General features: G+C 56.3%; 1 protein-coding gene across 1 annotated transcript in view; it reads left to right on the forward strand.

Annotated features, from left to right (window-relative positions):
* Nucleotides 1-24911, forward strand: part of PHACTR3 (phosphatase and actin regulator 3) — a gene marked incomplete at both ends in the record, with an annotated part of 225319 nt that overhangs the window by 120386 nt on the left and 80022 nt on the right. Inside the window, 3 exons of the mRNA XM_079719115.1 lie at nucleotides 6523-6684; nucleotides 10755-10832; nucleotides 18333-18515. Coding sequence (XP_079575241.1) covers nucleotides 6523-6684; nucleotides 10755-10832; nucleotides 18333-18515 — 423 coding nt within the window. The remainder of the gene's footprint in view (nucleotides 1-6522; nucleotides 6685-10754; nucleotides 10833-18332; nucleotides 18516-24911) is intronic.

The following is a 24911-nucleotide window of genomic DNA, read 5'->3' on the forward strand; positions in this document are numbered from 1 at the left end:
CAGGGAAGCCCTCCTTGCTTACTTTGAGATGATCTTTTCCTATTACTGATAGTCGGTGGTGATGATAATGATGATAATTTTGTTTCTGTGTGTGTGTGTGTGTGTGTGTGTGTGTGTGTGTGTGTTGGTCATTAGCTGGCACCATAGAAAGCTGGTATCTCTCTGTGGATCCCAGTTTTATACATGGAGATTTTACAGGGCTCTGAACCTCTGACTGGCGGCGTCAGATCTTGCTCCGCTGCATTACCGGTATCTTCCAAACACCATGTACGATCATGCTTTTATGGGTTTGCACCTTGTATTTAATTCCTAGTCAACCTCCAAGGCCCAACTCCAAAATCACCCCCACCCGCAGTAGCCTTCTCAGAGTTTGCCCGCTCCAGGCAAGAAGAGTTACTTCCCCTGCAGTTGTAATCCTCCATCCTGGATCTTCCTGGTGATTCGGTGCACCTTGATTTTCTCTGTGGTCAGTGAGCCCAGTAGGGCAGGGGGTGTCCAGCACCTCTTTAGTCTACCTCATACCTGGCACAGTGCTTTGTTTAAAGAAGCTGGTCACGGGGCTTCCCTGGTGGCGCAGTGATTGAGAGTCCGCCTGCCGATTCAGGGGACACGGGTTCGTGCCCCAGTCCGGGAGGGTCCCACATGCTGCGGAGCGGTTGGGCCTGTGAGCCATGGCCGCTGAGCCTGTGCTTCGCAACGGGAGAGGCCACAACAGTGAGAGGCCCGTGTACCGCAAAAAAAAGAAGCTGGTCACTACGTATTGCCAGATGGATTCTCTGGGGGCAGGGAAGGACTCACCGAAGAAATAGAGGCCACGCTCTGTTGACCCACATCCCCACTTCCAAAGCTCGCATCACATTCTGAAGTCGTCTCACTGTCTGTAAGCAGGCGAGCTTCATGCAGAGCAAGACAGCGTGTCAGTTGGCGTTCACTGCTCCGTCTCAAACTCAGAGCAGCCCTGGCACCCAGCAGGCCTCAGCGGATGCTTGACGAATGAATTTGTGAATGAATGAGTGAAACAAACAAGCAAAAGGTCCTGTTCCAATATTGTCTGATACGGATGGTGCCTGTCTTCCCTATGAGGCCAGCCGCTCAGCATGTGGCACCTGGTAATCAGGGAGCGGAGCTTCCCTTCCACTGTGTTTTGGGGAAGGTGACCTGGTGAAGTGGAAGGAGACAGGGCCAGGTCAGGGGATAGAAGATGACGAAGCAGAAATGCCAGACATCCCTAGGCGAGGACTGTGGAGTCAGATGGACGGGGACCACATCCTGGCTCTGGCACTGGCAGCTCTGCATCCCAGATTCACAGGCCAAGCAGGTGTTTATTAGAGCACTTCCTGGGTGCCAGGCGCCAGTAGAGATGCCAGGGACCCATGACGAGCAAGATGGCCACAGTGCCTGTTCTCATAAGGCTTAACATTTGTTCCAGTGGGAAAAATAGATGATAACAATAAATAACAGATCCCAGGATGATATCTGAGGGTGATCAGAGCTAGGATGGAAGGGAATATTAGGAATAAAGGAGTTGGCCCTGAGCCAGGCATGGAATTAGTCCATAAGTCAGTGACCTCGGCCATGGCATTGGTGTCCTTCGCTGCCTTGTTCTAGAAGTGCCTGACTTGTAGGTTTGTGGGATCCGTTGATGGGGTGGTGGCAGTGGGTCCTGGAGGACAAGGGCCCTGACTGCCGTTAACCTCAGAGGGGACCGGGAGAGGGCTGGAGTTGTGGAAGGGACCAGAGATGGGAGGGGCTGGAGCCGGCACCTTCGGCCCCAGGGCGGGGCGCCTGGCCCATCCGGCGTTTGGGAGCCTGGGCGGCCTCCTGCCTGCCCTGCAGCTGCATGTTGTACTTTCCCAGCAGATGTGGGGAAACATTTTTCATTAATTAGCTGCTAATGCTTCACAGGTGGCAGAGGTGCCCCTGGAACTTAGCACCACGTGCTCTTCAGAGGCTGCAGGAGTCTGCTAATGTGTTGAATCTGGGAATCCTCCCTGATGCGGGAAGGAGGTTCCCGGGCAACTCCAGGGACACTGAGCGAATTCAAGGGCTGGGGATAGAGGGTGGTGGCGGTCCCCCCAGCCTCCCTTCTGTCTGTGTGACGCACACGTACACGTGCACGCACGCCCTCCCGTATAGGCACACGCGTGCACATGTGCACACACCCTCTCTGCTAGACACACGCCTGCCCACAGTCACTCCCACCCTCTAGTGTGACTGGGCCACACGGTACCCAGGAGGGCCCGCCCCCCCTCTGCTCACTTGGACCCCCACGCACACCGTCGGTGACCCATTCATGCCCTTGGGTGGCTTGTAAGTGATTCCTTCACTGGACGGAGCATCTCTTCTGAAATTGCTGGCCTTGGGTTATGAGTGACAGCCCTCAGGAGCCCTCACCCCGCCTGGCCCTGGGCCTGCACCGCCGGGGGCCGGCGGGGGAGAGGGTGCTGGAGGTGCAGGCTTCAGACCCCTGGAGCCTGTCCCCACCTTTGCTCCCCCAGTGACAGCAGGCCCCTGGGGAGTCGCTCAGACTAAGGCGTCTTCCTGGTCGCGCACATTGGATATTTGGTAAATGAACAAATCAGGTCGTTTGAGCTGAAGAGACCCAGTCGCTCCTGCTGAAGTTTGACTCAGGTTCAAGCCCCTGCGCGCCTCCCCAGCTGCATCCATGGCCCTCATACCCTGCGTTCTTCCTCCAAGCCCTCGACCTCGCTCTTTCTCTGCCTGGGACCCTCTTCCCTGCCCCCGCTCCCATCTACACTGCTGGCTCCCTTTCACCCAGGCTTCTGCTCCAGTAACCCCGCTCAGAGCAGCCTTTCATAACCCTCCGTTGCCAGTCAGCCCCCACGTCTCCCCCGGCTCCCTGAGCAGGTGCTGGGTTCTGCCCATCCGTCCTCATGTCTGGAAGGATCTCCTTCACCACATGGGTTCCTACCTTATGTGTTCTGGGCGCCAGGGATTCAGCTGCAAGCCAACCATCAAAAGCAGACCCTGCTCTCAAATTAGGGAGGTGACTGAGCAAATGGCAAACAAATAACTGTGCATCTGCGTGTGGGTCTGTGTGTGTGCGTGTCTGTGTGTGCGCATGCAGACATACACACACACACCAGGTGATGAATGTGATGGGGACAGATAAGGAGAGGAAGGCAGCAGGGAACTAGCTACGGGGCGAGCAGGCTTGGTTTCTTAATATCCCCCTCCTGTTGTCCGTCTCCCGCTGGCCACTAGAAGCCCCACAGAGGCAGGGATTCCTTCTGTTCACCTCTGCGCGTTCTCCTCCTGGTGCAGTTCCGCACGTGGCTGGCGTCAATAAGTTTTTGTTGAATAGATGAATGAATGAGTGAATGGATGAGTGAATGCATTCTCAAGGGGAGAGTGGTGTGCCGTCTCTTCAGTGGTCAGCATGCCCAGCCCGTGCCCCGGACTGTGTGGTGAGGACCCGAGTGTGTCAGAAGTGAGGTGGGAACCACAGTACCTGCTCCAGCCACCGTGGGGAGGGAGCAGGGAGGCAATGTATTAAAATAGTGATGGTGGGGGCTCCCCCGGTGGCGCAGTGGTTGAGAGTCCGCCTGCCGATGCAGGGGACGCGGGTTCGTGCCCCGGTCCGGGAAGATCCCACGTGTCGCGGAGCGGCTGGGCCCGTGAGCCGTGGCCGCTGAGCCTGCGCGTCCGGAGCCTGTGCTCCGCAACGGGAGAGGCCACAGCAGTGAGAGGCCCGCGTACCGCAAGGAAAAAAAAAAAAAAATAAATAAAAATAAAGAAAATAGTGATGGTGGGGGGAGGGGGAAGGGGCGATGAGGAGGGGGCCACAATGTCCCTTCTGCCCACCTCCCATCGGTTCAAGCAAGCCACATGGCGAGCCCCCAGGCAAGGACTTGGGAAGTCCCCTGTCCCCCCCATTCCCCCAGCAAGGCCGGGGCAAAGGTGGAAATGCAGGGAGGGAGGAGGACAGTGGTGTCAACACTTCAGTCCCGGGCAGTGAGTGACAGAGTGGGGGTGTGAGCCCGGATCCCTGCTTCCGGCACCTGCATCCTAACAGTTAGGACATTCTGGTTTCCATAACATGCCATAGATGCTAATGCACAATAACGCTGCTGATGAAATGGAACAGGGGGCTAGTGGGCAGGGGTGAGGTGGGTGGGGCTTGGGAGCAGATTTCGGAGACCTTTACAGCCTTGGCCTTTTTCTCCTAAATGAGAAGGGAGGCCACAGGGAGTAAGCAGGAAAGCGATACGATCAGACTGACATTTATAGGGGTTCACGGGGACACCAATTAGAAGGCTTGTGTGAGCATCTGGGGTAGAGATGCTGGTGGCCTGGACGAAAGTCACAGTGATACAGGTGGCAGATGGCGTGAGGTTCGGGGTCTGATTTGTAGTTTATTCTGTGTGCTGCTCCTTTTTGCTTTGGCCGCCAGGAAGCTCAGAGCCGCACGTGGTGTCTCGAACCCCGATGCGGTGGCTCTGTCCAGACTCCCCCTTCCTCTGGATTTCCTCGGACGCTCATTTGTCTTGTTGGGCGTCTGTTTCTGATAACGGCTGCCCATCCTTTGTGGAGTGAGATGAGATGTAAATAAAGCGATGACAATTCTTCCTCATCCACGTGCGCATCTCTGGGGATCTTCGTCTTTATCTTCAAACCAGCCTGGAAGCTTGGGGAGACCAGGGCATTTCTTTCTCCTTTGTGCCAAAAATGCCTCCAGGACAGTCAGCTTTTCTGGGGCCACATGGCACCGGCCGTTCCACTCCCATCTGGCATCCGTGGGCGGAGGAAGGAAAGGAGAGGATAATAACATGGAATAAGCTGCCTCTTGAGGAGAGAAGGACCATCTGCATCCTGCACGCCTGGAGTGTGGCGCTGGGGGTCGTGACCGGTCCTTAGACCGCCCTGGCTCACTTAACTACCCCACCTGAACTTCCTGGGCCCCTGCTAGGCGCCGGGCACTGGGGTTATAGCTGAACACAAGGTGGAGAATGTCATTGGCTTAGGAGCCTGGCTGGTTTGCTAAGCCTGCAGGGAGAGGTCCTCAAACGAGACCCCTGGGCTGTCTGTCCACACGAAGCTTCTTTGTGGACCCCCTGCGGACCCAGCCTCTGGTGTACACTTAACACTCAATTAAATAACAGCTGGAGACAGGGACTTCCCTGGCGGTCCACTGGTTAAGACTCTGCGCTTCCACTGCAGGGGTCGTGGGTTCGATCCCTGGTTGGGGAACTAAGATCCTGCATGCTGCATGGAAAAAAAACAGCTGGAGAGAGTGGTTGGCTGGGACGGTCTTGGTTTATGCCTCCTGTTGTGTTCCATCCATGTGTGTCCTGCTTTGGGTGATAAAGTTATATCGTCACCCTAGAAGCAGCTTAGAGATACGAGAGGGGCCTCTGGAGTCAGGCTGCCCGAGGCCATCATCCCCTCTCTCTGACAGCTAACAGAATGGCTTGTGGCTCCGAGCCTCAGTGTACCCATTTGTAAAATGGATATAATAACAGTCTCCACCTCATAGATTTACTATGGGGGTAAAATATGATAGCACTCAGCCCAGAACAAGTAGTGACTAACTTTTGCTCCATAGTAATTATTGTATTACTTATACAATATAAATTATTATGAGGGGCTTCCCTGGTGGCGCAGTGTTTGAGAGTCCGCCTGCTGATGCAGGGGATGCGGGTTTGTGCCCCGGTCTGGGAGGATCCCACATGCCGCGGAGCGGCTGGGCCCGTGAGCCATGGCCGCTGAGCCTGTGCTCCACAACAGTGAGAGGCCCACGTACCGCAAAAAAAAAAAAAAATTATTATGAAAATTTCTACTGAAAGTCACTCGTGCTGGCACAGCATGTTAATCAGAGTGGGTAGACAGTTTCAAAACATAGATATTACTTCACATGGATTGTAACATGCTATCAATAAACTGTGTATTATGTGTGTTTACCTATGTTTCCAGACGTCATGGCCACCGTATGGTCACACAGAATTTTCCTCTCAACCCTAGGTATCAGGGCTGATGATTAACTTTATTTTCCAGATGTGGAAACTGAGGCTCAGAGGGGCTGAGTGGCTTGTGCTGCTGACAGGCACAGGCCTCTGGAAGTCAAACCTCAGGGGTTGTTCTGGAGGCTGCCGGCTGGGGCTGCCCGTCCCTGGGACGCCCGTCTCGTGGGGCGTTGGGCTGGGTCTTTTGATGACCGGCCCGTCCCAGGTCCTGGCCCCTCCGACTGCTGGTGGCCTCCCCTGGCCTGGTCCTCGCTCACTCCGGCCCTGCTCTTCCTGCACCTTTGGGTCTCTCTAGGGCTTCTTGGTTCTGGATACACTGCCTCTTCTCACAGGCAGCATGAGGTGAATTAACCCAACTGAACGTGGGCTGGTACATGATGGAACAAGCCCCGTGTCCGTGGCCTGGCCCACCCTCTTGAGCCCCAGGCTTTGGAGGGTCACTGGTGGCCCCAGGGAGGAGGGGCGTCACCTCGGGCCCCCCAGGCTGCCGTGTGGGCGTGGTCATCACTGACCCCCTCGCTGGGTTTTCGCCTTCCAGATGAGATGGACCAAACCCCCGCGGTGCGCTCTGAATATCTTCTCTCAGGGATTCGAACTCCCCCCGTGAGGAGAAACAGCAAACTGGCCACCCTGGGCAGAATCTTCAAACCCTGGAAATGGAGGAAAAAGAAAAATGAAAAATTGAAGCAGACAACGTCCGGTGAGCACCAGGGAGACGGGGCCTGGCGTCACCGTCACCACGCTTCCTGTTGCTGGTGTTGGGAGGGGCAGGCTGTGCTCTGTGGCCTCTGACGGCCGGGAGCTGTTCAACGGCCTGCGGGTCCCCTCTCTCCACCGGCCCTTCCAGGTCCCTGGCGGGGGCGGGGGCGGGGGCGGGGAGGCAGCTCCAGGTCCCACCCGAAGCCCACTCACGCCCAGCCCCTAAGGGGCACACACGTCACCCTCGACCTAGTTAAAACTGCAGACTCAAGGTCAGTGCAAGGCCAGGCTGGAGCTGAGGCCTGGCTTGTACCCATCTCTCCTCCCTGACCACACCGGGGTGGGGAGCACCCAGCCCTCCTGTACCTGGACCCTCACTTTGACAGCCCCGGGGCCTGGGTCCCACCGTCCCCAAGAGCCCCCCGGGGGATTCACTCAGAGGCTCGGGGCCTCAGTTTGGCCTCGATACCGACGCTCACCGGCTCCCACCGGCTCCTAAGCTCCTCCTGAAGAGGCTTCTCCTACCTGGGCAGCCCCGTCCGGATGCCCTCCTCCCGCTAAAGGACCCCAGAGCTCCCCTTACTCACCTTCAGCTCTGTGGGAAGCTGGGTTACGAGAGGCTGGACCGCTGCCCCCGCCCCCTCGAAGTCCAAGCCAGGAGCTCTGGCCATGAGACTGACCCAGGGGATGCACGTGGTGACGACAACACAACTGGCCATAAGAGTAAAAGCGACACAGCACGTTTCTAACGACTAAATGCTCAGAAGCCCCCGTATCACAGCGCTCCTGCCCGTGTCAGGGACGGGAAGCAGGATCAGATGGGCAGCTGCTCCCAGGGCCAGGCAGCAGCGGGTTCTGGGCTTGGGCTTGGAGCCCAGGCAGCCGGGCTCGAGTCTGGTTCCTGGGCGACAGGGTGCCCTCGGTGAAGCGGAGGTCGGTGCCCTGAGAAGCGGACCCCAGGGGAGACAGCATCTCGGCTCCCGCAGGCCCGTTAGCTGCTGCTGGAGACAGTTAGCGAGGGAGCTGCCCGTGCGGAGTTAGTCCTGGGCCTCGGGGACCCGCCTGGTAAGTGCCCGTCTTGGGCTGTTCCCTCTGGCGGTCCCTGTGGTCCCAGCCTTGAAGTGGCGCAGACTCCCGGGCTCAGAGGATGGCAGAGGCAAAGCCAGTGGTGGGGGGCAGTGGGGGGACTCCTAACAGCAGCAGGGGGTACTTCCACCCACACTTTTTACACAATTTACAAACTTATTTTTTTAACTACCCAAGAGGTTGATGGACAGATTCTCCTCGTCAAGGATGAAAGCAGAACAAACGTCGATATTCGATGAACCTCGTGTGGCTCCTGTGTGCTAGGCACAAAGTAGACAGGGAGACCCAGACCCTGCCTGCTTAGAGCTTTCCGCCAACTGGGGGGTCAGGCGACAGACAAGCACGTGTGACAGTCACGACCTTGGCGGGGCTGAGGAGGAGGTGGGGGGTGGGCGTTGCCCTGGGCTGAGTGGCCTGAGAAGACCCAGGTGAGGAGGTGACACTGAGCTGAGACGTCATTGGCCCCCTGGAGGAAAGCAGGGAAGAGCATCGCAGCTGGGGGAACAGCTGTGCAAACGCACCGAGTTGGGAAAGCCTCGCCTGGGCATCAGTGAAAGGCTTAGGGGGCCAGAGCAGGGTGACCTCTGTGACCTTGGGGAGCCCCTGATGCTCTCTGGGCCGTGGGGTTGGAGGGTGAGCTGCGTGCTCTCGGGACCCTGTGTCCCTGGCCCACGTGGCACTGGGCTGCGGGGAGCAACCTGTGAGTTTTTCAGGATGCTGTGCGGACCCTGCTGGACTGAGGGTCTCCAGGTTAAGACCTGCAGCATCCCTGCCTTTGGGCAGGCATCCCCGTTGGGCCCTTTATCAAGCATTTGGAATTCTGCAGACAGCTCTGCATTTCATTTATTTATGCTAAACCATTCTTTGCCCCCAAAGTGTGGGATGTTATTTATTTCAGCCTATCCAATCCCCGTTTTCACAGGCATCCTTGGTTAGGAGGAGATGAAGTAAAAATAAAGATGATTTAGAGAGAGAGAAAAAAAAACAATACAGACAGTGATTTGGGCAGAGTGGGGACTAGGTAACACCATGAAGGTGGCCCTCGGAAGCCTGAAGTCTGGGGAGTGGCATCTGAGCCTGTACCTGCTCTGGGAGGGGGTCGGGTGGCTTGGGCCGTGGGGACAGGTGTCCTGAGTTGCAGACAGCAGCCCCTGGCAACTGCCTCTTCAGGTCATTGGGAGGACTCACAAGTCAGTGCATCTGAGCAGGATGCCACCAATGCTGCCACTCAGCACTGGTCAGACAGCGGGGTCCCTCCGTTCTGGAGACCTTCACCCTCGTCCTGCTCGCCCCTTGTTTTTGGACTCTTTGCTTGCACCTCCCAAAGCCAGAGTTCCGTTTCTCAGTTTTATCCACACTGCTGGCACCTGGAAATTGGATTGGAAATTGGACTCAGAAAGGAAATTGTGTTCCCTTTGCCCCCAGATGTCTTTTCCCTGGTACGTTTGGGTTTTCTGTATTCATCCCTCAGCGTAAACACCCTCAGGGAAGCAGCCGGGTTTCCCCAGACACCCTGCCCCCGTGCCCTCTGGTTCTGGTCGGTGCCACTCGCCCAGATGTTCGTCATCTTTCCCAAAGCTTTGGCTCTCAGGCAGAGTCCATGCCTGCCTTGCTCCCCTGTGCCTGGCACACAGTAGGTGCTCAGTGAATATTTTTTAATAAATAACTTCATGGTCATTGCCTGTTTGTCATTGGCCACTAGACTTTAAGCTCTGCTACTTGAGCAGCTGTTTCGTTCCCACATGGGGCAGGGCATTCATATGTGTGGGTGACCTGGGGCCCTTTGTGATCCAGGCTTATAGCCGGTACTTTGTCCGTATCTTTTAAAGAGAGGGTCTGAGGGGTGACAAGCGTTTGTGTTTGGAAATTGGATTCTACTGCAGGCAACTCGTTTTCTGGACAGTTAGGGAGAAGAAGGAGAGCAGAGTGAGACCGGCCCCTGGGAGGGGAGAGGCAGGGGCAGGGCGCCAGTCGCTGGAGGGTTTGCCCTGGGATGAGGGGGCCGGAAGGGCTGTTCCAAAGGAGGAATTGATGAGGTTCCTTCCGCATGTTGGGCTCGGTGGAGGGGGATCGGGGCCCGGCCGCCTCCTTCCTGTTCGATTGGCACATTCTTTTTTTTTTTTTTTTAAAGCTACTATTTCTTTCTTTCTTTTTATTTTAAAGGAACATTATTTATTTATTGGCTGCGTCGGGTCTTCGTTGTCTGCACATGGGCTTTCTTTAGTTGCAGCGAGCGGGGGCTACTCTTCATTGCGGTACGCGGTCTTCTCATTGCGGCAGCTTCTCTTGCTGTGGAGCACGGGCTCTAGGCGTCGGGCTTCAGTAGTTGTGGCACGTGGGCTTCAGTGGTTGTGGCTCGCGGGCTCTAGAGCGCAGGCTCAGTAGTTGTGGCGCATGGGCTTAGTTGCTCCGCGGCATGTGGGATCTTCCCGGACCAGGGATCGAACCCGTGAACCCTGCCTTGGCAGGCTGATTCTTAAGGGAAGTCCCTACTGGCACATTCTTTGAAAGCATGAACCTGGGGCTCATCGGAGGAGCCTCTGGTGGGACAGTTGGGCAGAAGACTGGCCTGTGAACAGACAAAAGGGTGGTCAGGATGTATTTGGCAGGTGAAAAGAGAACCGCAGAAAAGCACCCCAGGGTATTTGGGGGACAAGGTCCTGGGCTGGAAAATGAAGGTGGAGTCGGCGGAGGGTGGGAATGGGAGCCTGGAGAGGGTGGTACACGGGGCGTCGCTTCTCAGATGAGCCACGGAAGCCACTGCCTTAAACAGTGCTCACCGTCCCTCCCTTCTGCCCTGCTCAGCACATTGCTTAGGGGGGAGCTCGGGTTCCTGAACCACACCCCCACCTGGGGGCCCCTAACCCACGGTCACCTGCCGCCTCTCTGCTGTCTTCCTAACACTGGAGGTGGCACTGGCCGGGCTCGGGCGGGGCCCTGCGGCGCTCTGCCCGTGACTCACCTGGATGTCTGTGTTGTGTGCAGCCTTGGAGAAGAAGATGGCCAGCAGGCAAGGTCGGGAGGACCTCATCAAGAAGGGGCTCCTGGAGATGATGGAGCAGGGTAAGTGGGCCACCCCGGGCCGGGCAGGGCTCAGGAACGCTGAGCTGGGGGTCTCACGGGGGTCCAGCGAGCCCGTCAGGGTGGAGTGGAAGTCGGAGGCGTCCGGTGTCCAGCTGTGGCTCCTGGACCTGAGTGAGGCCTCCGTGGGTCCGGTCAGGACCCACGGCTCAGCCCCCGGGCCTCTGAGGACCCATCGGTGAGTCTAAGAGTCGGCTGCTCATGGGGTGTGGAGCTGAGTGCAGCCACCTGCCCTGGGGATGAGGGGTTGCTTCCTGCCCGAGCTGGGTGTGGGTGAAGCTAGTGGCTAGTCCTGATTGCCCCGAAGTGGTAGCAGTGGCTTTTGTTTTTTCATATTCATAGTTTAATCCTGGATTCGGGTGAGTTATTTGTTCCCCATGACCACCTAGTGTTACAGCCGCCATTTGTTAAGGATTGATTGTATGCTGGGTGCCCTGCTGGGCGTTCTACTCGCCTTCAACCTTTTGTCCTCACAGCATCCTTGGGACTGGGTGTGGTGTTATCCCCCAGTCTCCAGGTGAGGAATGGGAGGGTCTGGGAGGTAACCGCCCTGCGTCATGCAGCTGGAGGGCCCGGATGCTGTTCAGACTGTGGTCCAGAAACCTTCATCACCGTGGTGTCTGCAAAGCCACTTTTGTTTGCATCTTTGAGAAACACCAGGTTTTATCACTAGCACAATTAATTTAAGAATTCTTGAGTTCCCCCATCTTCCTCCCTTGGTGATGGCATGAGGCACAGGACTTGGGTCCTGACGCTAAACTTCCGTGCTTTCTAGTTCTCTGGGACCCTAAAGCTTGGCAGGGGTGGTGGGGTCTCAGAAAACCTCACTGCTGCCTGCAGGTCTCTGTGGAGCTGGACCAAGCTCTTGCCTCCTGACTGAAAGAACCTGGCCTCACAGAGCCAATTCTGTGAATTGCCAATTCTGTGAATTGCCAATTCTGTGAATTCATGATTGAAAGAACCTGGCCTCACAGAGCCAATTCTGTGAATTCACATGAATAAATGGCATTCCTGTCTCCCTTTTAGCCTTAAAATATTATTGGTTTCTTTGTAATTTGGCCCAGGTATCAGGAAGTAGAAAGGGAGCCCATGGAGTCCGTGAATCCAGATTTATAATGTGCTCTGCGTCTGGTAGGGCCCTTGTGGTCATTCCTCTTCTTCAGATGCAAAGGGAAAAGTACTTTGATGTTGATGCTGTTTTCAGGGGAAACATACGTGGGAAATTGCTTAGTGCTAATAATCAAACTTTGCCTGTAAAAAACACTTGGTATCAAGTCCTGTGGCGTTCAGATGTGAAACGCTCCAGTCTGACTCAGATTTGGGAGAATGTCATTGCTGAGATGGAAATCTGTACTGTTTGAATTTGGATGGAACCAAAAAGCTCCAAACTCTGGCATTTTGAATATGTTGCCAACAAAACTTACCTTAACTCTTGGGGCAGGAGGAGGGAAAATGAAAACAATATGAAGGTCTGTTTATCATCTATTTTTTAAAATATTATCACCGATGAAGGAAAACATGGATTTGATTCCCGTCAAAGATAAAGTGATAGGTGAATCATTAAAGGGAAAAACTTCCAGGAGAAGTGTGGTTTTTCCTTTCCTAAACTCTGAATCTTTGTAAAACGATTTTGTCTGGTGGCCTCAGTACAGAGAGCCAGCAGCCGAGTTGACGGGGTGAGCACATGGCTGACGTGCTCAGGGGCCAGCTCTCCTGGCTTCTGTGTTTGGCGGGGAGATCGCACGCCGGCACACCTGCAGTACTGCTTTAGATTGGGGTCAACGAGCCTTTTCTGGAGAGAGTCAGACAGTAGATATTTTAGGCTGCGAGGTCCATACTTACCCCTGCTGTTATCAGGCAAAACCAGCCCCAGACACTACACAAAGTTGTGGGTTTGGCTGGGTGCTGGTAACACTTTATTTAGGGACATTGAAATTTGAATTTCATATAACTTCCATGTGCCATCAAGTATTATTTTTCTTTTGATTTTTTTTCAGCCATTTAAAGAGGTAAAATCCCTTTGTAGCTCGGGGCTCTGTGGAACAGACCATGGGCTACATGTGGCCCCCAGGGTGTAGTTTGCCAACCCTGACTTTAGGTCGCTCTTTCTCTCTGGCTAAGTGACTGTGGACCAGGAACCGGAGGGGCCTGAAATACAGTCTCTTTGCTCAAGAATTGACAATGCGCTCATTGTCACACCATTTTACTGAGCACCTGCTATGGGCCAGGGTCTGTGTTAGCTGCTGAGGATACAAGTGAGCAAAATACCTTTCTCCCAGAACTCACAGTCCAGTGGGGAACAAACATTAGATAATCCCACAAATCAATATAAAATCACAGCTGAGCTGAGTATGGTGAAGAAAAGGCATGTAGCACGTGAAGAACGTGAGTTGGGCCCCTGACCTGGTCCGGGGCTGGGGGAGGTGATGGTGGAGTGGGTCTTATAGCAGTAGGAGTCAACAGGCTGCTTCTCAGAATTTGCTATAATTAGGGTCACCTGGCGAGCTCTTCAATCAGAGGCGCTGGGGGTGGGACCTAGGCGTCCAGAGTTTATAAGCCTCCCCAGCTGCTTCCAGCGTTGGTGCCGCCAAGGATGAGAAGCAGAGAGCGATGAGGGGACTGGGGAGCGTCTTCCAGCCCAGTGGAGCAGCCCGAGCGGGACCCCCGTGGGGGAAGGGAGCAGGCACCCCGAGGAGGAGGAGAGAGAAGGTGGGTGCGGGTTAGGGGAGGTGAGAAGCGGGGTGGGTGGGCGTCTGACAGGGCCTTGCCTCCTCCCTGCCTCTCCCTGCAGCATGGACGGAATGGAGAGAATTCGACTCCCCAGCAGGCGGCTGGGTGACCGGCACCTCTGTGGCCGTGGTGCCCCGGGAAGCCACGGGGCAGGGGGGCTGAGTCTGCAGTGAGCCTGCGGGGCTGTCGCTGGGGGTGTGTGTGTTAGAAGCAGGGCCGCAGGCGTTGCCCCTGGGAAGGGACCTGGGTCGGGGGGAGGGGGCAGGGGTGTGGGCTCCCCACCCACTCATCTCCCTTAAACTCTGAACGGTATTACCTCGAATGGACGCACAGGGGTAAGGGGAGATGTGAGAGTGTTTGCCAACAGGCTCCTGCGGTGCATACCTCTTGGAGCGATCGTTTCCGTCCTGCACTTGCTCAGAAAATGCCTTTTCTCACTGGGGTGAAGTCGAGCTCCAGGTCAGCCTCTGTCGGTCCTGAATTTGTCCTGGAGGTGGGACAGCAGGGTTCCTGCTGGGTTGATCCGGGGCCCCGGGAGTTGAGCCGCCCCCTCCCACTTCAGAGAGGGCCCCCGGCTTGGATTCAGGAATCATCTTCATTGCCACCACCTGCGCCCAGCTCGGCTGTAGCCGGGAGCGCCCCCCTGTGGTTGGCTGCCCCTACCCCGCACTGAGCCTGGACTTCACACCCAGGGGGCACCTGGGGGGCCGAGCGAGCCTCCGACAGTGACGGAGGGCCCCAGAGAGGTCTCCCGCAGGCTGGGGCCGCAGACCCTCCCAGAGGTGCCTGCGGTTCTTAGCAGCCTCAGGAACTCACACTTGGAACTTCCTCGGCCGGGCCAAACCCAGGAAGGTCCTCTGCCCTGCACAGGTGTGCACATGCATGCACATGGACACGCCCCTGGGTCAGCCCCCTGGAGTCTGCCCACAAAGCGGTCAGGAGCGAAGCAGTGTGAGCTGGCTGTGGACGTGCCTGCAGGAGAGAGCCTGCATGTCCTGGAAGTGAGCCCGTGTCCAGGGCACGGGTTTGCCCTCCCCGCTCTACGGGGTGGGGGGGGCGGTTATTTTGTGATACTGTGAACACATGCGTTTTGTTTTGTTTTGCGGTACGCGGGCCTCTCACTGTTGCGGCCTCTGCCGCTGCGGAGCACAGGCTTCGGACGCGCAGGCTCAGTGGCCATGGCTCACGGGCCTAGCCTCTCCGCGGCATGTGGGATCCTCCTGGACTGGGGCACGAACCCGTGTCCCCTGCATCGGCAGGCGGACTCTCAACCACTGCGCCACCAGGGAAGCCCAACACATGTGTTTTATGAACCCCTCTGACCTATCCTTGGTTCCTGAAGGTCTGGGAATCTGCCGGATCGAGGAAGGACCCTACTAGTATGGTTAGGAGTTGTGTGAGATGCAACCAGGTCTGCATGAGGGACCGGGAGCTGACCTTTTCCTCTCACTCCGTCTTCACAGCTTTGACCAGTGACACATCTGTGACAGGCGAGGGCAGGCTGGTGTCCCAGCCCCTGCACCGGGTCCCTGGCCCACATACGATGAGTGAGGACAGGAGCTGGCCCATTTCTCTGTCCAGATGCCGTGTGTGCCCTGAGCGACTTTACTCCATCCTCCTGAATGTGTCTGCTTGGCTTTGTCTTAATAGTTTAAGGGCTTTCATTCTCTGTCACTGGATATAAGGAGGAGGTGGCTGTTACCGCGGTGCTGTGTTCCGTGACCTGAAAGACACGAGGGTCCCTGTCCTCGGGGCAGTTGTCAGTGACGAGTCAAGTCTGGCTGGTTTCTGTGTGGCAGGAGTGCCAGGGGCTGTGTGTGCGTGTGCATGTATGCATGTGCATGCAGGCGTGCGTGCGCATGCAGGCGCGTGCGGGGTGCGTGTTTGCCTGCTTGGGGCACGTCCCCTCTCAGCGTGGCTGCTCTGTGTATAACCCAGCCTCCGGTCCCGGCTCCCCTCTGCCGCGCTCGGAAGCGCCTGGCCGGGAGGGAGCGCCCGCAGTATAGTGAGAGGAGTAGGGGACCAGCTGCCCACAGCTCCCCCGCCCTGCCTGCCAGCATTGCTTAGCAACGACCCTGCCGCCCAGGCTATTTTGAGAACTGTGACTTTTCACTGAACAGGATTATGAGCCGGAGCTCTGAGCACAGCCCAGAAAAGTCCTGCAAGTCCGCTAACCCGTAAAAGTAGGTGGAGGAATCCCAGGACTGTGCGTCCGGGTGCAGCCTTTGCTGAGCCCGAGTGGAGGGTGGGGACCTTTGGGCCTCGCAGTTTCAGTGTTCTGACCATTTCATTGATGATGATGATGGAGATGCCGTTATTATTAATGACAGGGACCGTCACCAGCAGCAAATGACCCGCCCCTTCTAAGATTCCGCGTCACCATCTGTAAAGGGTGGGTGGTAGCCACACCTACCAGGGCGGGGAGCTGTGACATTCAGGTGAGATGGTGCCAGCAGAGTGCCGTGCTGTGTCTCTAGCTGTGCACAGCCTGTCAGTGCTGGCTGTCACCTCTGTCACCAGCAGCCAAGTGAGCTGGTAGCAGAGACTCACAGCTGTGTTTCAAGTATGAGTAAACCAGTCGTGAGAGAGGGTCCAAGAAGCTGTAGTTTTGAGCTTGGTGACATCTTAACTGTGTCCACTGGGTGACTTCTCTTGGCTTGTGTCTTGGTCTTTTCCTGGGTGGAGGTTGGTTGGCTGCTGGTCAGATCTGGCCCCAGGTCTGTTTTCGTAAAGCCCCTTGAACTAAGAATGGTTTTAAACTTAAAGGACTTTTGTGGGGGAAAAACAACAACAACAAAGGTGAACATGGAGCATGGATATTGTGGCACGTGGCCCAAAAAGTCTAAAATACAAATACTGGCCATCTGCTTCTTGCTAGGGAAGGGTAGTCGGTCCCTGGTCTAGACCCACCCCCCAGGCCAGGTGACATGGCTGCATAGATGGCATCTTCCGAGACCCAAGTCTCCAGACTTCTGGCCGTTCTGCCCTCCCTGCGAGGGGACGTGCAGCAGACGGAAGATGGTGAACAGTGATTACAAGTGTACGTCCCCTGCAGGGTCACGTCACAGGCCTGGCCCGAATCCTGGGCGTGGGGAGGGCCCTGTTGATACCACGTGGGCCGAGTGGCCAGACCATCACCCTTGTTGTCATCGTCCTCCTCCTCCCTTTGTGAGCAGCAGTGAGGGTAATTACAGGCACACGTGGTGTTTGCTTCATACCAGATGCGTTATGGACGTTCACTCACTGAATTCTCACTCTGACTCTGCGAAGCCAGGAGTATTAGCCCCATTTTATAGAAGAGGAAATTGAGGCCTGGCGACATTTGCTGCCTGGGCACAAGAAACCCCATGTGCCGTGGGGTGGGATGGGTAGAGAGGGTGACCTTATACCTTTTGTCCCACCTGGGCACTTCGGGGAGTGGAAGGGACACTGCTACCTGACAGCAGGGGGGAACCAGGACTGACTTAAGCAACAGACCCCCGGCTCTGAAGTAAATCTCTCCTCCTCCTCTCCCCGCTGCCTCCAAGCAAGGCTGGTGCTCCCACACTACTGCCTCCCAGCTGTGGGGACGTGTGCAGCTTATGCTGGCACGCTGCACTGCGGTGGCCTGGATGAACTGGCCATGGGCCCTAGGGCTGAGCCGGGGGCTTTGTGGGTGCTGCATGCACTGGGCTGTGAACTGCGTCTCCGAAGGCTGAGTATGATCGGCTGGCTGAGCCTCCCTGCCTGGACCTGCCACTCTGTGGTTGTGTGATCTGGACCTGTTATTATGCTCTTGAGTGCCCAGCCCCTCAGCACTAAGATATGACCCAAGGTGATCAACCAGTTAAAGGCCAGACCCTCAAAGGCTCCAGCCACTGAGCCCCAGCAAGGGCAGTGCCAGGTCCTCCTTTCAGCCCTACTAGGAGCCTGGTGTCCTCTGTTCTGGGATGGCTACCTGCCTAGATCAAGAACTCCCTGATTCCCGCCTCAGCCCTTGGCTGTGTCTCTATTGGACTGGCAGTGCCACGTGTGGCCAGCTGTGTGGCCGCCCACAGTTTGAGCCCCCTGGGGGGTAAAGATTATCTTGTTAATCACCGCCTTTCCAGCGCTGGCACAATGCTGGACCCAACAAACGAGAAGCATTTGTGTGATGGGGAACTAGTGGTAGGATGGTGGGTGTTGAGGTGAAAGGTAATTTGTAGCCTCGATAGTAGCAACCCAGCACCTCCGGGATGGACAGCAGTTAGGGTTTGTCATCACCTGTCTGGGTGGCCTTGGCTGGCAGGATGGGGGTGCCTTGGCTCTGTTCCCCACCCCCCGCCATCTCTCATCCCCAGCAGGCTGGCTGGGCCTGTCCTCAGGGTGAGGTCCGGGTACGGGAGAGATGCGCAGGAATGTGCAGGTACTTTTAAAGCCGCTGCTGCATCAAACCTGCTCACTTCCCATTGGCCAAAGCAAGCCCCAAGGCAGAGGCCAAGGGTCGGGGGCACCACAAAGGCGAGGACATGGGTGGGGGGCATTGTCCAGTCTCCCACGGGTGTCGAAGTAAGAGCGCACAGGCTGGAAGTGGTGCGGCCAGAGGCCAGCGGGTGTTGTGACGCTCAGTGCTGCCTTATGAAGGCTCTGGAGAGGGATTCCCAGGGTGTGCGAGAGCGTGCAGGGTACCATACCAGGCCTGGGATAGCGTACTTCCCGGGAGGTTACTTCGCGCGTGAATGAAAGCAGGGAGGAAGGGAGCCAGGCTCAGCTGACAGCGGAATTTCCTTGCAGACGCTGAGAGCAAAGCGTGCAGCCCCGACGGAGATCCCCGAGTTGCACAGAGTGAACCTTCCACGCCCAAGCAGGAGCCGCTGACCTCGGAGGAAGCCCAGCTGGGGAGCCCTTTGGCCACTGGGACGGACCAGGCTTCCCTGGATGAGACGCTGTCCTCGGACACCCCTTCAGACGATGCAGGTATTGACTGGACGCCGGGTTTGAGCTGCTCCCAGGAGGCCATCTGCCTGGGTGGCGACTGAGGTCCCCAGCCCGAGCTGGGCAGCGGCCATGGTAGAAGACCGTCCTCAGAGGCGCAGCCGTGCCCTGGGCTCTGAGCCCTGCCACGCTCCACCACGTGGTTGAGTTTAAATGTTTGCTGGAGCATGTTTCTCCAGCATCTTCCTAAGTCTGGCAGAGCCGTGGATGAAGGTGCTTCCAGATGGTCACAGGTCCCTTACCATCCACCTTCCTCCCGAGGTGTCTTTGCTTGTTCCCTCTGAACTTCTGAGGGGGAAAGTTCTCTCCGAAGAAGCCAATGTCTGGGAGCATCTTAGCTACCCCAAGGTAGTAGGGCAGGATGGAGAAAAGCATGGCCTGTAGCGGGTTATCTGCAGGGTGGGAGGAGCTCAGGGCAGTGTCTGCCACGTTGAGTGATTCTTGGTAGGAGCCGTGGTGCTGGTTCTTGTGATTTAAGTTGAATAGACCAGGGCAGTTGTCAGGTATGGGGAAGGGGAGGAGAGAGGGAGTGAGGGAGGGATGGCGAGGAAGAAAAGCATGAACCCGCCACAGAAACTGTGTGCTGTGAGGTCTCTACCCCCTGCTCACTCCGACCTGTTAGCAGTGTTTTCATAGAAACCTTCCAGGCAACCTGGCCGTCAAGCAGGAGGCCTGCTTCCTTGTAGAACTGCAGCCATAAACATTGCCAGGCCCGGCGTGGCGGCTGCGACGTGTCCTGGGTCCCCACAGTGTTGGGCTGAGAAATGCGGGCGTGTGCACGGGCCTCTTTGGCCGGGGCCTCTCTGGCTGGCTCTTTGGTATCAGAGCCGGGGGTTGAGGGGGCACCTGTGCTCCGCTGCTGCTTCCGCAGACGCCACTCACACCTGCACTTTCCCCTGCTGCCCCGTCCACGGTCTGGCCTTCGCGGGCACCTGCCGAGAGGCGTGCCCTACTCTCCCTGGGGATGGCTGTCCCCCTCCCGTTTCACCCCAGCTTGGAGACTTGATAGGAGTTTGGGGTCTGGAGGGCTGTGGCCCTTGGGACAGTCCTGGTCTCTCCTGCAGAGACCCTTTTGTCACCACTGTGTCCCCGTGCCCCCCACCATCTGACTTCAGTCGGGCCAGTGGTTGGCGGTATCCTGATGGCCAGCTGAAGCGCTGCCTTCCGCCTGGAGTCCTAGCAGCCCAGCACTGCCCTTGACCGCGGAGCCTCCCTCCTGCGGGCCGCTGCACCCCGCCTCCCACTGGCGCCCCTCCCTGGCAGACTTTCTGCTCCCGTCAGCGCCCCCTCTAACCTCAGGTGCTTTCTGTCCACGCTCTTGATTTGGAGATGGATTCTTGAGACCAGAGTTGGTTTGTTGAGATCACAAATCTGTATTAAGGACTTTTCTCCTGGTGAGACGTGCTGTTGGGTCTGGGGTTGTGATGATAATGTGCCTGGGTCTCTCCTCCCAGGTGGCTGTGACCAGGTGCGCAAACCTGGTGACCCCTGGCGCTGAGTCCATGCAGTGGGTGCTCTGGAGACTAGGGCAGCCCAGCTTGGGTCGAGGGATGAGTAGAAGTTGTCCGGCCAGAGAGGGAGGGAGAGAGCGTCCTGGCGGGAAGAGGAACCCTTGCAAGGACTGAGAACAGGGTCGGCTGCTCTCTCTGTAAAGGGCCGGCTGTAAATCTCATTGGCTTTGTGGCTAGGAAGGTCTCACCTCTGCCAGGTGAGGATGTGCAAAGGAAAAGGAATGGCTGGGTGCCAGCAAGCTTTATTTGCAAACCACCCACGGGCTGGATTTTGGTTGCTGTGGCTGGCCTGGGAGTAGGAAAGACCACTGGACTTTGGCAGAGCTGTAGGTAGACGTGGTCAGAGCCGGGATAGGATGGAGAGAGAGAGGGCTGGGCCAGACAGCCCTTCCCCGAGGGCAGCCGTTCCCCGAGGGCGGTTGGTTGGAGCCACAGTGGGGTTTGCACTGTAGGAGAAGCCCTGGGCCTCTGGTCAGTGTGTAGTCTGTGGTGATGGGATGCAGCTCCATCCCTCACCGGGGCTCTTCCTTCGCTCTGGCCCCAGAGAGGTCCTGAGCGCTGGGGTAGGAGAGATGATGTTATCTGGGTGGCACATGTAAACAACTTGAAAACATTTTAGTAGTAATGTTCATTTTCATTAACTAGAGCAAGTGGTGTGGGTTTCTCATTCAGGGTAGTGATAGTTTCTTAATAAATAAATTGAAATTAAAAGCATGGCTTCACTTAAAAGTAAAATATAGCAGACAAAAATATGGAAAAGTACAGGGCCATGTCCAATCTCCAAAGCAGGGCCGATTCATTCCTTTGGGGTGTGGTTAGTGTATTAGCAGCTACTGACCTTTATCATAATGCTGATGACAACAAGGGCCAAGCTCGGCCGCTTGTGTGCAGGACGCTGTTCTAAGTGCTGTTGCGTATATTGGCTCATGTAACCCCCAGGTGATTGATGGGGGCTCCATGAGCCACCTGGAAACACCCCCAGCTGATTGATGTGGTTGCCCCCTTTTACTCATGATGGAAAGGAGGTACCCAGGTTAAGTAACTCATCCAAGGGTATAGAATTAGGGAATTGAGAGCAACGCCTTCGACATCAGGTTGACCTCACCAAGCTGTGTGACCATGGACAAGTCACTCAACCTCTCTGAACCTGTGTCATCAACTATAAATGGGGATAATGTTGCACTTCTCAGGGTTGCTAGAATTAAACCACTTAGCTCAGTCGTCACTCACACTGAGTGCTCAGAAAGTGTTTGCTGCTGCTGCTCCCAGGGATTGTCCTGTCTTTATCATCATCATCACTTTTGTCATTGTCATGGAAAAGCAGCCCTTGGAGGGAGGGTGATGCATTAAAGCCTGGTATCGGGTTGCCTGCAAACGCCCCACAGAGGCCCTGCTGTCTAAAAGCACGTGTGGGTGGGGATGTGGGTGCACCTGCACTTTGCTATTGAGTAGGGGATCCCCACCAATCCCCGCCGGAGTCTCTTGCAGCCCTGGAATCCTCCACCAGGGCTGCGGCTCCTGGTCTCTACTGAGAGGACTGGCCTTGAGCAAAGCCCCTTCAGTGAGGGAGTGGATCGTAATCTAACTCAGACACCTTAAACTCATTTCTTCAAACATTTTTGAAGAAACAAACAAACATTTTTAAGCCTAGGCTTAAAAGTCAGGAGCATTCGTGAAAAATCCGCATGTGCAGCTAGCTGCTTTTCAACAATCAAAGTCCGCGCCCACTGGGCCCGTGTTCCCACGCAGCTGCGGCCTCTGGGAGCTGAGAAGAGGTCATCTCCTTTACGGGGGGGGGGGGTGCTCACCTCTCAGCTCCTGCTTGGCCCCTTGGGTGTATGAGTTTGTGATCCCTTCCAGGAGGGTGAAGAGCCTGGTCTTGGGAATCAACCCCTGTGCTGCGCTGGGGGCGATGCCTCTCCTTGGCCAGGTGGTGACACCTGGATTGGGGCTGCTGCTTCTATGTGCCCCAAACCGTGGGGTAGGGCTGGGGGCATGGGGATTATATCCAATGATCGCAGATATCTCAGGAAGGAAACACTGTCAAAGATTCTGACCGTGATTTTCTTTGATCCTCAGTTTGGGTTTAGTGATTTGGGTTGACTTTGGACTTTTGTGTTTGGGGTGATTCCTGGTTTTGTTTGGATCATGCTGCGTCAGCCATAGAGCATCCCCTAAAAAAAGCCCAGGAGAACCGCTTGTTTCAATGTTACGTGGGACAGGATCCCGTTCAGTGTTTCTGTCGTGCAGGGGCTGAGCTCTGGCGTGCCCAAGAGTACACTAATTAAAAGGAAAAGTGGCACTCAGCCTGTTCTGTATGTGCTATATTATCTTAGCCCCATTTTTTGTTTTTGCTTTTAGATTAGAAAGCAGTGGCCCAGAGAGGTTAAGTCACTTGCCTGAGGCCACAGAGCACATAAGTGGTAAAGCTGGGGGTTGATCCGCAGACGTGCTGTTAACTATGACACTCTGTAGCCCAAACTAGGGCCAAGCTTTGCTCTGCTTCTGAAATACGGGTTGTTTCTGCAGTCTAGAAGAGGGTTGGCAAATTGCAGGCTACAGGTCAGACCCAGCCCGTCTTTGTCTATACGACCAGCTCGTGTGCTGGCACTGTGAACCCGGGTACCAGGCAGAGATGGCCCCCTCCCTGTACCTGCCTCCCAGCTGGTGGCCGTACTTCATCGATGTCCAGGGCCTGTGCTGGTCCCACTGACACCTGGGACTCAACTTTTGGCAACCGCTGGGCCCTGAGCTGTGGAACCTCTTTCCAGGAGTTGGCCAGTCTCCTTGCCCAGGGCCAGCTGTCCAAGCCGAGACGGAGAACATGCTGGGTGTCACTGGGGTTCTGTGAAACTGACCATGGCAGCTGTCCCCCGAGCCCTCTGGGTCCCTCCTCTCAGGCTGGTCTCTCTCGGTCTCAGAATGTCTCCAGTGGGTGATAACCGGGTATAAAGCAAGCCCACCACCCAGCAGCACGCCCCAGGCAAAAGGGCCTCGGCTGGGAGCTCAGTGGGTGAGAAGCGACCTCTGCTGGTCAGGGCCGGACAGGGACAACCCCGAGGGAGGGATTCCAAATGCGGGGAACGTGCAAAAGCTGATGTCGGCTTCTACATTAAAAAAAATTTTTTTTTGATATAACACTTGAGACTTTTTTTTTTTTTTTGCGGTATGCGGGCCTCTCACTGCTGTGGCCTCTCCCGTTGCGGAGCACCGGCTCCGGACGTGCAGGCTCAGCGGCCATGGCTCACGGGCCCAGCCGCTCCGCGGCATGTGGGATCCTCCCAGACCGGGGCACGAACCCGCATCCCCTGCATCGGCAGGCGGACTCTCAACCACTGCGCCACCAGGGAAGCCCCAACACTTGAGACTTTAACAGATGTTAACGTTTCAGTTTTGACAAGATTCTGAAATACAGTGGTAGCTGCACACTCACATGAGGTGCGCAGGAAGATGTAGGTTGGCAAAGGAGACGCTGAGACACCGGGTTCCTAGACCGAGGATCCCTCAGACAGGTCACGGTGTGAGGGGGTCAGTGTGTGATGAGTTTTGAGGAGAGACTTCGGAGGACGGTGTTTGTGGTGCGTTCCTGGTGTGTCGGGTCCCGGGGCCCTCAGAGCAGAGGGTGGGGGACCCACTGCATCTTGGGCTGGTGGCAGGGGGGGAACCTCCCTGGGGCTGTTAGAATCTTACTCTGCGACCTCTCTGGTTGAAGGGCTGTGACCACTGACTCACTCCCAGAAATCCAGAGCTGCCCTGTCCACTAGCTGCGTGGCTATTTAAATGAATTAAAACCAAAGAAAATAAAAAATCCATCTCCCCCGTTGTACCGGCCACTTGTCAGCTCACTGTAGCAGACAAGGAGGCGTTTCTGTCATCTGAGAAAGGTCTACTGGGTGGCAGTGAGGGTGAGGGGTGGCCACACGCTCACTTGGGTGCGCAGCCAGGGGAGTTTGCTGTTCGGGTCGCCCAGCCCTTCCAGAGTTTTCTGCGCCAACAGAGACCTTATAACCTGCAAAGCCAAAGCCCTTTACAGAAAAAGCTTGCTGACCCTCATTTAGAGAATGGGTTTGGGGTGCCATGGGTGGAAGGGAAGGAGCTTGAAGGTCATTGCTGAGGTTCAGGCAGAGGCTGTGGCAGCTGACACTGGGAGGACGATATTTCCAAGAAATATGTTGGAAGTAGAGTGCCCAGGATGTATTCATGAATTAGATACGAGGGGTGGGTATGAGATGGAGAGGACAGGAGAGGGATTGAGCATTGTGTCCAGTCTGGCTGGACAGCTTGGGGGGTGGGGGGAGCGTGTGCTGAGTCTGGTGAAGGTGGGGCCCTGTCTTGGCCAGTGCCATGTCCACAGCTCCTAGGAGGGTACCTGGGCCCCATAACTGTTCAAGGACACTTGTGGCATGGATGGATGGATGGATGGATGAGTGAGAGAGAAGAGGGACTGGGGAGGGGTTTCTCCTGGGAAATCAAGAGATGGGTTTGCACGTGATTCATTTTGACTCTTTGACCTCCAGATGGAGGTGTCAGTGTGGCCGATAATGGATGAGTCTGGAGCTCCGAGAAAGGGTCAAGGGGGTTGACAGAGCTGAGATGGATTTGAAGCCAGAGGACTGGAGGAGAGAAGTCGATGAGAGGGTGGGTTAAGGGTGAAGAAGACCAAGGGCTGGGTCCTGGGGCAGCCCAGGGGGAGCCTGAGAGGGGCTGAGCAGCTGCAGCCAGAGCGGCGGGAGGGAACCAGGAGACGAGGCGTCCAGAAGCCGCAGAGGAGGGTACAGGGATAGACATGGGCGGACTGTGCTGAGACTGAGCCAAGGGGACCTGCGCTGGCCAACGCGGGTGTGGGGACCTGACCCAGGGCCGTCTC

Source organism: Hyperoodon ampullatus (genome assembly GCF_949752795.1).
Source record: "Hyperoodon ampullatus genome assembly, chromosome: 14".
NCBI lineage: Eukaryota > Metazoa > Chordata > Mammalia > Artiodactyla > Ziphiidae > Hyperoodon > Hyperoodon ampullatus.